Here is a 15,913-nt window from a genome sequence, read left to right as displayed (position 1 = left end):
CAGGTGGAGGATTATCCTAGTGAGCCATGGTGCTGGCCAAAGGTTACTTTTTTTAATCTTCAAAGAACTAACTCTTGGTTTCATTAATTTGCTCTATTATTTTTCTATTCTCTATTTCATTTACTTATTCTATAATCTATTCCTTCTTTCTGCTTGCTTTGAGTTGTTTGCTTGTTTCTTAAAGCAGAAGGTTAAGTTACTGTTGTAAGCTCTTATTTTTCAATATGTGCATTGATAATAAATTTTCTTCTAATCATTGTCTTTTCTGCATTTCATTAATGTTCTATTTTTGTATTTATTAACCTCAAATTAACTTCTAATTTTCCTGTGATTTCTTCTTTGACCCCTAAGCTATTTAGTATTATATTGTTTAACTGCCACACATTTGTGAATCTTCCAAACTTCCTTGTATTATTGATTCATAATTTCATTTCACTTAGGCCAGAGAAGACACTTTGAATGGTTTCAATGCTTTTAAATTGACTGACACATATTTGATGGGCTAACACACAGTCTATCTTGGATAATATTTTATGCACACTTAAGAATGTGTAGTTTCCTATTTTTGAGTGGAATATTCTGCAGGTGTTTGTTAGATCTAATTGGAAGGGAAGTTTCCCTTCTTTTTCTTAAAAGTCTGTTTGTTTGAAAGGTAGAAAGGGACAGAGTTCACCTATCTGCTGGTTCACTTCTCAAATGCCTACAAGAGAGAGTAGGGGCAGGACTAGGCTGAAGGCAATAGCCAGGAATTCCATCCAAGTCTTCCATGGAGCTGGGCAGAGACCCAAGTACTTGAGTCATCTTCTGCTGCCTCCCCAGGATATGCATTAGCAGCATGCTGGATAAAAAGCAGAGGTGGGACTCTATCCCAGGCAACCCAATAAGGGATAAGGGCAACCAAAGCAGTGGCTTAACCCACTGCACCATAATGCCAATCCTCTTATTTCCCTTTCTTTATCTTCTAATTGCTGAATCCATTATTGAAAGTTGAGTACTGAAGTCTCCAAACAATATTGTTGAACTCTTTTTCCAGTTTTGTTTTTATTTCATATATTTTGTTGTTAGGGGAATATATGTTTATAATTGCTATATATTTTTGAGAAAGTGAACTTTTATCACTGTAAAATGTTTTCTGTATCTCTAGCAACAATTTCTATTTTTAAAAAAAATACTTTGAAAGTCAGAGTTATAGAAAGAGAAGGAGTGAAAGATCTCCTATCTGTTGGTTCACTCCCCAAATGATTATAACAGCCAGAACTGAGCCAGGCTGAAGCCAAGAGCTTCACCTGGGTATCCCACATGGGTGGCAGGGGTCCAAACACTTGGGCTATCTTTCACTGTTTTTCTCACGCCATTAGCTGGGAGCTTTTGCATTAGCAGGGAGCTGGACCAGAAGTAAAACAGCTGAGACATAAACTGGCACCTATTTGGGGTGCCAGCATTGCAAATGGTGGCTTTACCTGCAATGCCCATCCCTTATATTTGTTTAATCTGATGATACCACAGCTACTTCAGATCTCTATTGATGACTGCATGATATAACTATTCCTATATATTTATTTCAAACTTACACGCGCTTTTTAATCAAAAGTCTCTTATAGACAACATTTAATTGGGTCATGGTTTTCATCCACTCTGCCAATTACTATCAATTCAGGGGGCTGGCATTGTAGTGTAGTGAGTTCAGCTGCTGCCTGTGATGCCTGCATCCCATATGGGTACCAGTTCTTGTCCTGGCTGCTCCACTTCTAGTCCAGCTCCCTGCTAATGTGCCTGGGAAAACAGCAGAAGATGGCCCAGGTCCTTGGATCCCTGCACCCATCTGGGAGACCCAGAAGAAGCTCCTGGCTCCTGGCTTCAGCCTTGCTCAGTCCCAGCCATTGTGGCCATTTAGGGAGTGAACCAGTGGATGGAAGATTGATCTCTCTCTCTCTCTCCCCCCTTCCCTCCTTTCTTCCCTCTCTCTGCCCCTGTAACTCTGCCTTTCAAAAATCTTTAAAAAAGAGTTTAATCCACTTATTTAATATAATTACTGATAAGAGAATTTATATTTGAAATTTTGCTATTTGTTTTCTAGGTGTCTTTTTTCCCATGTATTAATACCTTCTTTTGTTTAAATAGATATTGTCTAGTGTACTATGGTGATTCCCTTGTCATTAATTCAGGCTGGGTCAAGCCAAAGCCAGGAGCCAAGAATTTTACGTATTTATTTGAAAGGTATAGAGATCAAGAGAGATATATATCTTTCACCTACTCCTTCACTCCTCAAATGCTTGCAACAGGTGGAAATGGCCAAGGCTGAAGCCAGGTGCCAGGTCTTCCACATGGGTGACAGAAATCCAACTACTTGAGCCATCATCGGCTGCCTCACAGGGTATGCATTACCAGGAAGTTATATTGGAAGGACTCAAACCCAAGGACTCTGATATGGGGCACAGGTGTCCCTAGCGGTGCACCAAATGCCCGCCCTTAATTAACTATAGATTTTTAAAGTTATTTTCCTACTGACTGATTTAGTGATGACAATTAGTATCTGAATTTATAGCTATTCAGTTCAGATTAATGTAAGTTTATGTTAATTTCAATAGTTTACATTTTGATTCTATATAGCTCCATTTCTTCTCTTGTGCTGTTTTCATGCCAATTATATCTTTAGACATAATATGCCCATCAACACAGATTTACATTTTTATAGCTTTTATTTTTTTATTCAATTTTTTAATTAAATTATTTGAGAGGCAGAGAGACAGGCAGGCTGACAGAGACAGAGAGTTCCTATCTGCTGGTTTACTTCCCAGATACCCACAATGGTGAGGGCAGAAGCCAGGAGCTGTGACCTCAACCCAGGTCTCCCATGTGGGTGGCAGGAACCCAACTACTTGAACCACCACTGCTACCTCCAAGGGTCTGCATCAGTAGGAACCTGGAATCAGGAGCTGGAGGCTTTTTAAAAACAAAAAAAGAAAGAAAAGAAGGCTGGGGGCCGGCTCTGTGGCGCAGTAGGTTAATCCTCTGCCTGCGGTGCCGGCATCCCATATGGGCGCTGGTTCTAGTTCCGGCTGCTCCTCTTCTGATCCAGCTCTCTGCTGTGGCCTGGGAAAGCAGTAAAAGATGGCCCAAGGGCTTGGGCCCCTGCAGCCATGAGGGAGAGATGGAGGAAGCTCCTGGCTCTTGGCTTCGGATTGGTGCAGCTCCGGCCGTTGCGACCATCTGGGGAGTGAACCAATGGATGGAAGTCCTCTCTGTTTCTCCCTCTCACTGTCTGTAACTCTACCTGTCAAATAATTTTTTTTAAAAAAAGAAAGCTGAATGTTTTAAACAATATATTACACATCAATTCTAAAAAGCAGAATCTCTTTCTCCAGGGTTTGTTGTTGTTGTTGTTTATAGCTGTTCTTGTTGTTTATTCAGTGTTTTTTGGGGGAAACAAATTCTGTAAAGTCTGTATGCTTTGTTGTGTGTGGCCACTGAAGACTCTGCTTGGTTAACAGTCTGCTCAAGAGTTTTGCAGAAGGACAAAGCACACCTTTAATGCCCAGTCAAGGAGCTGACATGTCTATCTAACTATTCCATTTCTGCTTCACAGGCTGAAAGTCAGCCACAGGTGAATGTTTAAGGTCTTCTCAGTATCTTTCCAGAGCATGTTACACAGCCCTGGTTTTCCTGGTTCCCAGAAATATGTTGTAGATTTTTCAAAGTCTCTGCAGACATTTCATTCATCAGCTTTTCTTTTTAAGCTTTAGGTTAGCTTTGTGTTTGCCCCAACTATTATCTTATACCTCAGGCAGCAATGAAGTTAAGTAACTGGCTCTAAAATTTTCAGCAAATACTGCTGCAGTTAAAAAAAAAAAAAAAGAATTTCCCCCATCGGCCAAGTAACAACAGCCTTGCAAGGGAACTACAGGGAACTTTTCCAGGGACCTACCAGACAAGTCAAAATGACAATATACTGAGAATAAGGTTTCGAAGGAGTTCCATCCCTGTTCTGCCTCCTCTTATGCCTGTCAGGCTGCCGGTTTTCATCATGACTGTGAACTGTTTGTTTTCAAGGTTACCATGGGAACCACAGAGAGGGGAAAGCAATGGGGCAAGTTACAGTGCTCTGAGGCTCACTATTCTTAACAAGAGTCAGCCATTTTTTGAATAAATTCTTCCTGGATGGCTGCAAGATTCTTGTCAATTTCCAGACTTCTGAAAAAGTGGATTTTGACATCTTCCCTGGATTTCTCCTTCCTTTTATGGTGTTGAGAACTGTGAAACATCCTTAATCCTCCAATTTGCTGATATGACCGCTATCTGAGACTTTTACAAGCAGGTATTCTTGGAGCCTAAGCAAATAGGAACTGAATCTATACCATTTCTAGAAGAAAACTAATCATATTCTAAAATAAAAACTGTCATTTTTGGAAACTTACAATTAAGCAATGAAGAACTGAGTTCTATCAAGAACTCAGGGGAAAGACATTTGGTCTAGCAATTAAAATGCTTGTTAGGATTCCTGCATCCCATATCAGAGTGTCTGGGTTTGATCCCTATCTCTAGCCCCTGATTCCAGCTTCCTACTGATGCTGATCAAGGGAGGGAGTGATGAAGGCTCAAGTACTTGGGTTCCTGCCATCCACGTGGGAGATCTGGACTGAATTTCCAGCTCCTGCCTTCCTTCAACCTGACCCAGATCCAGCAATTTTGGGCATTTGTGGGAGTGACCCTACATATGGGAATGCCATCTCTCTCTCTACCTCCCAGATAAATACATTAAAAAAAAAAGCTTTAGGGGCCAGCACTGTGGCATAGCAGGTAAAGCCACTGCCTATGATGCTGGCATCCCATATGGCTGCCAGTTCGAGAACTAGCTGCTCCACTTCTGATCCAGCTTCTTACTAATGTGCCTGGGAAAACAATGGAGAATGGCCCAAGTACTTGGGCCCATGAACCCACATGGGAGACCGGGATGAAGCTCCTGGCTTCTGGCTTCAGCCTTGCCCAGCCCCAGCCATTAGATGGAAGACCTCTCTGTTTCTTCCTCTCTGTGTAACTTTGACTTTCAAGTAAATTAATTAATTAATTTAAAAAAAAAGCTTTAAGCAAAAGAAATAACTCAGAACTCTGACAATTCAGTATCCATCTTACCTTCCTTTAATTTCTGTATAATAATTTGAATTAATTTTTGATACCTATCTTTAAAGCACAAAGTCTAATTTAATTAGTGGCTCAGCAGAGTGAGAGACAAAAAATGTATTAATTAAAAGATCAAGATAATAATCTAGGAATTTCATTAATGGAAGCTACTCATATGTAAGTATGAAAAAATATCTTCCAATCAAAAGTAATATCCTAATATAAATTTACCCAGCTTTCATTTGATAGAAAGTTCTTATTCATCTCATGTTCATAAGCATCAATTGCACTTTTTCATACATGTGAAAGAAGAGATTCTGAGATGTTAAGAATAATATGCCATTATACAAATCTAATAAAAGCTGTGGACTCTCCAGGAAAATGAACACATACAAAGGGTTTTTAAAACGTCCATGGAAAATGTGTATTATGAAAAAACTATGCATGGATTTAAAACACTTTCTGCATCAAAATAAACCTGTAAGCTTATAAACTTAATCTGAATCTCTTAATTCAACTTTCCACGAACTTTTTGAAGTACTCTTGCTTATACTATCAGGGGATTATTGGATATTCGGTACCCTGCAATTCAAAAACTTCATATCGAACAAAATAATTTTGACTTTGATGGCAAAAATAGCAAACAGACATTCAAATAATTATAACATCTCCTCTTGAGTGAAGCAATGAGAATTTAAAGTGTTAAAACACATAGTGGGAGCTGACGCTGTAGCGCAGCAGGTTAACACCCTGGCTAGCAGGCTAACCGCCTTCCTCTTGGTGGGAGGCAGGGCTCAACTTCCTACTATGGAAACTAAATGGGATCAGATCCTTCCTTTCCCTGCCCACTAGGCAACAACACTCTGCTCCTGGCTTTGAGTCTGGAGTCAGCAATACAAACAAGCCAGGAATAACCAAAATTAGCAGAAGGCTGAGAGATTAGGGGAATATAATTGTTATGTGCAAAACTGTGAAGATTAATAAATAGGAGAAGATTTACTGCATAGGCTATGGAGAGTGATTTATAGAGAGGGGAGCTTGAATCTACTGAGATTTTCAACTCTGCTAACAGAGAAATGAAAATTAAAATAACAGAAATCACTGTAAGAATGGTAGCGTGTAGAAAGTCAGATATCATCAAGTGCTGATGAGGGTGTGAGGAAAAGGACAACCATGGGTGGGAGAGCAGTTTGCCAGTTAACCTAAGAAAGTACGTATGTGTGGGGCCGGCGCTGTGGCACAGTGGGTAAAGCCAATGCCTGAAGTGCCGGCATCCCATATGAGCGCCGGTTCAAGTCCTGGCTGCTCCACTTCCAATCTAGCTCTCTGCTATGTCCTGAGAAAGCAATGGAAGATGGCCCAAGTCCTTGGGCCCCTGCACCTGCATGGGAGACCCGGAAGAAGCTCCTGGCTCCTGGCTTCGGATTGGCGTAGCTCTGGCCATTGTGGCCAACTGGGGAGTGAGGCAGCAGATGGAATATCTCTTTTTGTCTCTGCCTCTCTGTCTCCTCCTCTCTTTCTCTCTCTCTGTAACTCCACCTTTCAAATAAATAAAATAAATCTCTCTCTATGCCTCTCCTCTCTCTGTAACTCTTTCAAGTAAATAAATAAAAACCATTCTACTGGGGCCCGTGCTGTGGTGTAGCAGGTAAAGCTGCCCCCCTACAGTGCCATATGGTTGCTGGTTAGAGTCCCAGCTGCTCCACTTCCAATCCAGCTCCTTGCTGATGCACTTAGGAAAGCAGCAGCAGGTGGCCCTAGTCCTTGGACCCCTGCAATCATGTGGGAGCCCCAGAAGAAGCTCCTGGCTCCTGGGTTAGGCCTGGCCAGGCCTGGCCATTGCAGCCTATTTGGGGAGTGAACCAGAGGATGGAAGAGCGATTGACTGATCTCTGTCTCTCTCTGCCTGTGCCTCTCTGTAACTCTGGCTTTCAAAACAAATAAATAATTTTTAAAAATCCTATAAATAATAGTTGGGGACTATTAAAATGTAAGTCCCTTAAGGATAGCTGCTTTGTTTAAAAAAATTGTCCTATATTACAATTATCTATCCAAATAAATAATATATGGTAAGTTTCCAAGTGATGCTTTATGAAACCTATTTCACTCAATAATATATCTGAATAAATTGAACTAAATATTGAAGTAATGAGAAATATCAAATAAACCACAAAGTGAAAAATAAAATAGAAAATGAAATAGAAAATGAAAGAATAAAGAATAAAACAGATTTTAAATTAGCTTCAGAGACTGGCTTATTTTAGTAGAGAATGTAATAGTACATATAGATATTTCTAAATATTTTTATTTGAACATATTGACTACTTTTTACTGTGCTGTATTTCACCTCAAAACTGTTGCCTCCTAATACAGTATCTCAAAATCAATTTCTTCCTAATAGAGCATCTCTTTCTATGCTTAGCCATGAGTGAGGGCACTTTTGAACTCTAACAATTTATAAATGGATTGGAAGAGCACAGGTGATTTGTTTTTTTGCCCATAGTTATTAGAAAAGAGCTGAAAGAGGTTGGTTTTGGCAGCAGGTGGTGGGGAGAAGCCTTGTTCAAAGAGACTGTATATAATGAAGTAATTTTCTATGTATTCCATATATCATACATCTTATAATAAAATTTGTCCTAGTTAGAATAAATTAATCTAGTGTGAAGATGAGCAATACAGGTTATGGGAACTTCACTGCAAAAAAAAAAAAAGGTGGAGGTGGTACAGATGAAGTTTTGATTCTGTTTCTGGTTAACTTCAGTGAGTCATTGGGCTGAAGATGGAAAAACTATGTGCCATAAATTTAAAGGGCCAATTGCATATTTTTACTTGAATAACACTGAACTTTGATCAGAATCAGATAACATCATGAGTAGTATTGAAAACGCAACTAGATATAATTTAATTTCTATAGGCTGTGGCCCTATCATATAGGATGGATATGAAAAGAATATGGGATTCTACCACATTCAAAATGGTTTGAGAGTATGAAGGATCAATGGAATGCCCCAAAGCTAATGCCCCAAAGCGTGTTTAGCTTGGATAGATTTAGGAATAGGTATCATGAGATAAATCAAATCTCTGGTACTAATAATTTTGGGTTAAGGAATAAGATATGAGTACTTATTAAGATAGGGTATGTGTCGAAGAGATTTCACAAATAAGACCAGTGTAAGCAAATAATGAAGGATAGAATTAAAAGGGAGAGTATGATCCTGCGGGGGAAGCAGGACACACAGCAGACTCATAGAATGGTAAATGCCCAAAACAGCACTCCTGCCTCAGAATCAACCCTTGGTCATTCGGATCTGGCTAAAAGGTCCATGAGAGTCTCACAGGCATGGAAAGCCATGACACAGTGGCAAAAAACAATCTAAATGAAAGACCCTGGTGAACAAGACCCCAGCAGAAGGAACAGGCCATCAAGGAGAGAGGCGCCTTTCTCTGAAGGGAGGAAGGAACCTCCACTGTGACACGGCCTTGACTAAACAAGTTCAGAGTCGGTGAACTCAAGGGACTTCCATAGCCTAGACAGCTCATAGCAAGAGTCTCGGGTGATTGCTGACGTCATAAATAAGAGTGCCAATTGTTAAATCAACAATGGGAGTCACTGGGTACATGCTCCCCACGTAGGATCTCTGTCTTTAATGTGTTGAACTATGAAACTTAAAAACAACACTACTAGTCAAACAATACCCTATACCTTGTGCAGTTGTGTGAATGCAGCCTGTTGAAATCCTTGCTTAGTATATACTAAGTTGATCTTCAGTATATGAAGGTAATTGAAAATGAAACTCGATAAAGGGCGGGATGGGAGAGGGAGAGGGGAGGGCCACGGGAGGGAGGAAGGGAGGTGGGGGGGGAAGCCACAACAATACAAAAGTTGCATTTTGTAAATTCACATTTATGAAATAAAAATAAAAAAAAACAATGCCCAAGAGAATCTGGCCTATATTACTCCAATTTATTATAGGTAATTGAGTAACTAATTTAGACTTATAATTATAAATCGGAATCTTACTAAGTTTATAAGCAGTATTAGAACATTCCAGGGGAAATAAAGGCTCAACACATCTGTACGTTTAATGAATTTGGTTTATGTGAAATTATTTCCACATCCAGGAAGCTTTTTGTTTATTAGAAAATATAGGTATAAAAATTCAAATACAGTATTTTAAACTTAAAGGCAGTTGGGGCTGCTACTGTGGCATAGTAGGCTAAGCTTTCGCCTGCAGCGCCAGCATCCCATATGGGCACTGGTTCGTATCCTAGCTGCTCCTCTCCCGATCCAGCTCCCTGCTAATGCTCCTGGGAAAGCAGTGGAAGATGGCCCAAGTCCTTGGGCTCCTGAACACATGTGGGAGACCCAGAAGAAGCTCCTGGCTCCTGGCTTTGCATCAGCACAGCTCCAGCCATTGTGGCCATTTGGGGAGTGAACCAGCAGATGGAAGACCTTTCTCTCTGTCTCTCCCTCTGTCTGTAACTCTACCTCTCAAATTAATAATAAAAGAACTTACAAAAAACTTAAAAGAAGTTAAAAGTTTAAAGAAACATCATCATATAGTCATAAAATATGCTTAAAAGTAAATTTTAGGGGCTGGTGCTGTGGTGTAGCAGGTAAAGCCGCTGCTTGCAGTGCCAGCATCCAGTACGGGTACGGGTTCAAGTCACAGCTGCTCCTTTTCTGGCCCAGTTCGCTGCTATGGCCTGGAAGAGCAGTAGAAGATGGCCCAAGTTCTTGGGCCCCTGCACACGTGTGGGAGACATGGAAGAAGCTCCTGGCCCCTGGCTTTGGATTAGCACAGTTCTAGCTGTTGCAGCCGTCTGGGGAGTGAACCAGTGGATGGAAGACTCTCTCTCTCTCTGCCTTTGCCTCTGCCTCCCCGTAACTCTGACTTTCAAGTAAACAAATGAAATCTTTTAAAAAATTTTTATATTTTGTTAATTTTAAAAAGTTTCTATTCCAAAGCAGTAATAGCTAGTTCCAGAATATGAAACCATAAAATACAAAGTCTCTAATCTTACCATAAGATTTAAAGATTAAAGAACTAGAAACAAATTAGTTAATGATTCTTTGTGAATAGCAACTTCTAAGAATCTTCTACAATCATTATATGGATAATAATACTTCAAAGGGTCACAAAAGTATTTAAAAATAATGATCATGAAAAAAGATCTACAGGAGCAGATTAACTTGGAGCTCAAAGTATAAGAGTTTCTACTTCCCAAAATAAGATAACCAGAGAGAATATAAATATAAATAGGCCTTACATTCCCCAGTCTAAACCATTAACTGTATTGCTCTTCGGATTAAAAAGGAAAGGACTGTGGAAAAGTCTAAAAGATATTCTAGATGAAATAGTTAAAAATCAGTTCCACCATTTGAAGTATGAACTGTGTTGTATGAAATTATGCCTTAAAAAACTAAACAATTTAAAATGCTTACATCCCTTTTATACATACATATAAATATTATCTTGAAACAATCATTTGTAACTTAATATTCTATTTTTGAGATAATATGTTTAATTTATAGTTAAGGATTTAATGGCTCTACTAAAATAAATAAAGAGTTCAACAAAAAGTAAAAAGACCATCAACCAGCAGGAAAACAAGCAAGGGCTAATAAACAATAGTCAAATGAAAAGATGTTCAACTTCACTCACATAAAGTAAATTTTAAAAGTCACAAAAATCATTAAAACTATATTGAAACAAAAATCTTTAAGTCCCAGCAGTACTGATCTTTCAAATTTTCACAAAATACATCATATATGACTTAGTTCTACTAGATTATAATTCTAGACATAGTAAGATATGCACTTGGAGGGGTCTTAAATCCTGCTGAATCTGCAATTACCACACTTCCATTATTTCCTCTCCTTCCCTTCCCATCCCATGTCCCACACACCACAGAACTCAAAATTAGACCCTGAACATTATTATGTCTATATTTCAATTTATTCATAGTCAAAAAAACCCCACAAATCCTACTTGACATTATAACTCTGTAAATTACTCTTTCAAATACTAGGTTCTAGAATTCTGACTAACTAGAATACAATTTAAACTGTCTCCACCCGCTTCCCTCTATATCACACCCTCTGCATCCCCACCCCCAGATGAAGGTTAGGTTGATAAATGGATTTGGGAGGTGGAATAAAGCCAGACATCAAATAACTTACTTGAAATCCATCTCTTACCTTCTGTACTTAACCCTGGACTTGATGTGAACTTAGCTACGTCAACAATTTTTACAGCAAATTGTTGCCCAGTTTCTCTGTTGATACATCGTCGTACCACACTGAAGGGACCCCTAAAAAACAAAAAGTCAATTTTAATTCATTGATTTTTCTTACATTCCTACTTCCCATCAACATCTTACTGTGCTTAATTATCTACTATAGCTACACTACATAACTAAGCCATTCTATGGTGGACTCCTGACAGAATACAATTTTCAAAATAAAATTTAAATAATGTACTTTTGAACTTACTTTTCTACAATTCATGAGGTGATTCATATTTTAAAATATTATTAAACCAGAAACACAGAAGCTAAATAATTAAATTTGCAATTCAAAATCATCTTGAAAAACTGATTGGTATTTTTATATTCAAAGCAAATAATCATTGCAAAATTCCATACAGATTATGAACATCTTAAACAAAATAAATAAAGTCTATAAAGTGGCAGTGTATACAACTTTATTCTTTTGAACTAGAGACTGAAATCATTCTGGACATCTCCCTCTCATCTTACCAACCACTTAGCTAATCTTCAATAACAAGTCCTGAGGAGTTTATCTCAAATATCTCTTGAAATTGCCTACTTTTCTCCAGGTCCCATACCCCTTATTTTTTACCAGGACTATTGCATTCATTCTCACAGTAATGTTTTGAAAATTAAAGTGTCATACTATGCCCTGCTTAAAATACCAGAGAGAGAGTTTGCAAAATGCATATCTAGTTAAGAACCCAACTACGTAAATAATTTCTAAATAAAATTAGCAAAAAAAGCAACATGGCAATAAAATATGGGCAAAAGACTTGAATGGGAACTTCACAGAGAAAATTCTTCATAACCTGATTTCCAGAAATGTCTCCAGTCTCACATAAAATCAGAGAGATCCTTGATCCTCCTCAAACTTCAAATTAGAATTGTTCTAAATTGCTACAGGAAAGGAAATAATTTCTGCCAGCAGTCACTTGGTCCAGCTATTCACTTACCTAGTAATCCCGTCAATCTAAATTGGTGGCTATCAATACTAGCCACACAGTTGAATAAGCTGAGATGACTAAAAAATGGGAATGCATGGGCCCAGGCAACATACATATATACATGCACAGTCCCTATGATTAATAGTTATCAAATAAGTACCTGATCTCAATTAAGATAACCCAAAGATAGATTTATGCACGTTTGTACTACTAATATAAAATGCAATAGCAGTATATTATTATAGTTTATCTGAAGGCTATATGGCTTTAAAAATAATCCTTTTTTGTATTCCACAAGGGTTGGTTTCACATTTTTTAGATTAATATGTAACAGTTGTACATATTTATGGGGTACAGTGTGGTATTTCAATAACTTATATAGCACATACTGATCAAATCATAATTAGTATATCTATGTCCTTATGATTTATGCTTGGAGCCTTTGAGCTCCTCTCTTCTAATTCTTCATAAAATTTAAGACAGATCACTGTGAACTATAGTCATCCTTCTTTATTGTGGAAAACTAGAACATGTTCCTTCTCTCTATGTTTCGGAATCCATTATCCAATCTCCCTTTACCTCTCCTACCCTCCCAACTCAATGACTTAAACCATCCTAGCTGGGAAGAGTTGTACTGTAATTGAAAGAAGGACAAGCTTTGCTTTAAGGCAAGCAGTATCCCAATCATTCTAGTGTAAGTGAAGAACTTTTCTTTATGTGCTGATTGGGCATGTATATCCAGATATATTCAACCACCCAATGTGAGTGGCTTTTTGTTTGTTCCCTCAAGGAGGGGAAAAATATACACATGTATACATGTACAGCACAAATGAATTTACTCTAATTCAGACTTAAACATTTCTCCAAGACCACATGAATGCCTCCATGAAGATATCAATTATAGTGCAGCCTCAAATCTCTCTTCAAGCAACCTAACAAAGCTAACCTGGAAGGAAAAGAAAGCATAATAATGTACCTTTCAGAACTCTAGAGAAAGAAGACCTTTCAATAATCACTAGAAACTGTTCAAATCTTTTCCTCTGTGAGAAGACAATATAACAAAGTGAAGCAAGACTCCTACAAACGTTTTCTTTCTCAATCTGTGATTATTTATCCTGACAATAGTGAGCAATTTCAGGAAATGCTTAAGGTTACTGGTTTTTGTTCACACATAACCCTTGGGACTCTATTTATGTATATATTTTGTATAATGGGCTTCAATTCACTGTATCTTTTTTGAAAACTTTCTGAGATCTGTATGTAGAACTGTTCCGGGTCAACTGAGTCAGTTCTTTGTTTTTTCCTGCTTGCACAGGGGTGAGGGAGAAGCTGTCTCCCTCCCACCCTTTTAGTAACAGTAAAATGAAGTGAGCTAGGAGAAGAGAGGGAAAAGGGAACATAGAGACAACAAAACACAGAAACTTTGTAAAACCTGTGAGTAAAACTAAAACCAAATTCCCAATGCCTTAAGCAAATTTTAGAATATGTGGCAAAGAAAACTCTTGAGGTCCTGAAGACAGGTCACATAGCAAACATTTTCAGGGTGTGCCCCAATGACATCCAGGCAGTTAATAGAGGTGAACCAAATTCACTAGCTTAAAAAGACGTCAAACTATATCATGAAGGTTTCCTTTGTGATTTAATTCATCGACTAGAAATTCAGTGGAAACTGATAAAAATTTAAAATTTCGCTTGGTTTCCCATTTGATAAGAAGATGGAAGTGAGAAAGTATGTGTAACACATCTACCATATCATACTCATTCATTATACTTGATTGACAGTTTAAGATAGAGCAAAATTTCACGAGGCCTAGGTTTCACTCTGGCCTGTACACTTTTGAGCTGCTTGAATTTTCATCCTTAAATTATTTAATCTCCAGGGTGGGTGTTAGACATAGTAGATGAACTGCTGTTTGGGACCCGTATCAGAATGCCCGGTTTGAGTCCCACCCACTAGGTCCCTTCCAGCTTTCTGCTAATGCACACCCTGGGGCACAGCAGGTGAAAGCTCAGTACTTGGGTCCCTGCCACTCACGTGGGAGACCCAGAATGAGTTCCCAGTTCCTGGCTTCAGCTTGGCCCAACTCTGGCTGTTGTAAGCAGTTGGAGAATTAACCAGCAGATGGAATATCTCTTGGCTCTTTGCCTTTCAAATAAAATTAAAAATAAATAAAAATTTTAAAAAATAAATCTTTCACTCTTCAGTGAGTATTTGTGTGGAGGAAATACTGATATACTTGTAAACCATCATCATAAACTACTCTTTCTCATATTTCTGCCACCTGCGGCTGGAGCGCTAATCAAAATGGAATGTTAATTGATGAGATTTCAGATTTGGTTGAATGTATGTTCTTTACTCAACTTTTTACAAACACTAAATATTGACTGGGAATGTAACACAAGGTTCTACTTGAGGCAGATGGCTGCTTACAGAAGTCTATGTTTTTAACTAAAAGGTCAATTAAGCCAGAATATGTTGCAAGTGAAAAATGTCATAACATCCCTGAAGATTCTGAAAAGAATACAACTGTGTCCCTACGCAAAGAATAATCGCTAGCTCTCATTTGAGCGAAGAAAAGTTAAGTTTTGGAAATAAACAATTCAGATTCCAAATGTAGACACACCAAAAAAGGAGACTAGAATTAAATAAAATTATAATATAGTACATTGGTTTCTGGGATAAATAGGATAGACTGATCACAATGCCTCTAACTTATTTCCCACCCTGAACCTCACTAAAATGATACAAAAATTTTAAAAAATAAACACAGGGAGAACAAAGGAGGCGACCATAGTCATAACAAACCTGGGTGGCAAGAACGCAGAAGGAGTAATGCTGATTGATTTAGCAGATTTGGGGAAAGCTGAAATACAAAGAGCAAACTAGGAATGTTCAAAATTAGACCCCATTTACACTACAGAATCCTCAAAAGCTCTTCTACTGGTAGCACCAGATAGCTCTGGAACTAGAAGTAAAGGGGTAGGATTAAAATAACAAGGTTTGAATGAAATCCGTTAGAGAAACTGTTAGAGACTTCTACTCCACAGCATGGGTAAGCCCCCAACACATTCATTCTCTGGAGAGGGTGAAACATAGGGTCTCAGCACTACAGAGACAAGGCTACTGAGGAGCACTACAGAGACAAGGCCACTGAGGAAGTAGGTACTATACAGAAAACAACAGGATTATGTGGTTACACAACACAGACAGCTCCAGTTCCTTTTCTCCTAACCTGAGGAAAGTTGGTAGCCAGGCCTTTACCCTTATGGCAGCGGATGAAAGATTTGTTTATTTCTATTGAGTATTTGACTAGGTCAAAAGACTTAAAGATAATGAAGATCATTCTCCAGCAAAACCCCAAGTCAACAAGTTCCACCTGCACTTTCAGGGCTCTCTCAATCAGCTTTCAGTCCTTCCACTACATGGTTTCCAACTTCAACACTAACATTTTAAGTTGGATAATTGGTTGTTTAGGGCTGTCCTGTGTACGGTAGGATGCTTGGCAACATCCCTAGCCTCTCCCATTTAAGACACCGGTAGGACCTCCAACCCCAGCTTTGACACCAGACTTTGT

At 38.6% G+C, this 15,913-nt stretch overlaps 1 protein-coding gene across 6 annotated transcripts in view; it reads right to left on the bottom strand.

Moving 5' to 3' along the window:
• Window positions 1–15,913, bottom strand: part of CASK (calcium/calmodulin dependent serine protein kinase) — a 377,037-nt gene that overhangs the window by 296,768 nt on the left and 64,356 nt on the right. For 3 of the 6 annotated variants that reach the window (XM_062184520.1, XM_062184522.1, XM_062184523.1), the window contains exon 2: window positions 11,303–11,433. In XM_062184520.1, the coding sequence (XP_062040504.1) occupies window positions 11,303–11,433 (131 nt within the window). The remainder of the gene's footprint in view (window positions 1–11,302; window positions 11,434–15,913) is intronic. The other 3 variants (XM_062184521.1, XM_062184526.1, XM_062184524.1) reach the window with 1 other exon arrangement.

Source organism: Lepus europaeus, chromosome X (assembly GCF_033115175.1).
Source record: "Lepus europaeus isolate LE1 chromosome X, mLepTim1.pri, whole genome shotgun sequence".
NCBI lineage: Eukaryota > Metazoa > Chordata > Mammalia > Lagomorpha > Leporidae > Lepus > Lepus europaeus.
This window is presented reverse-complemented; position numbering and strand designations above follow the sequence as displayed.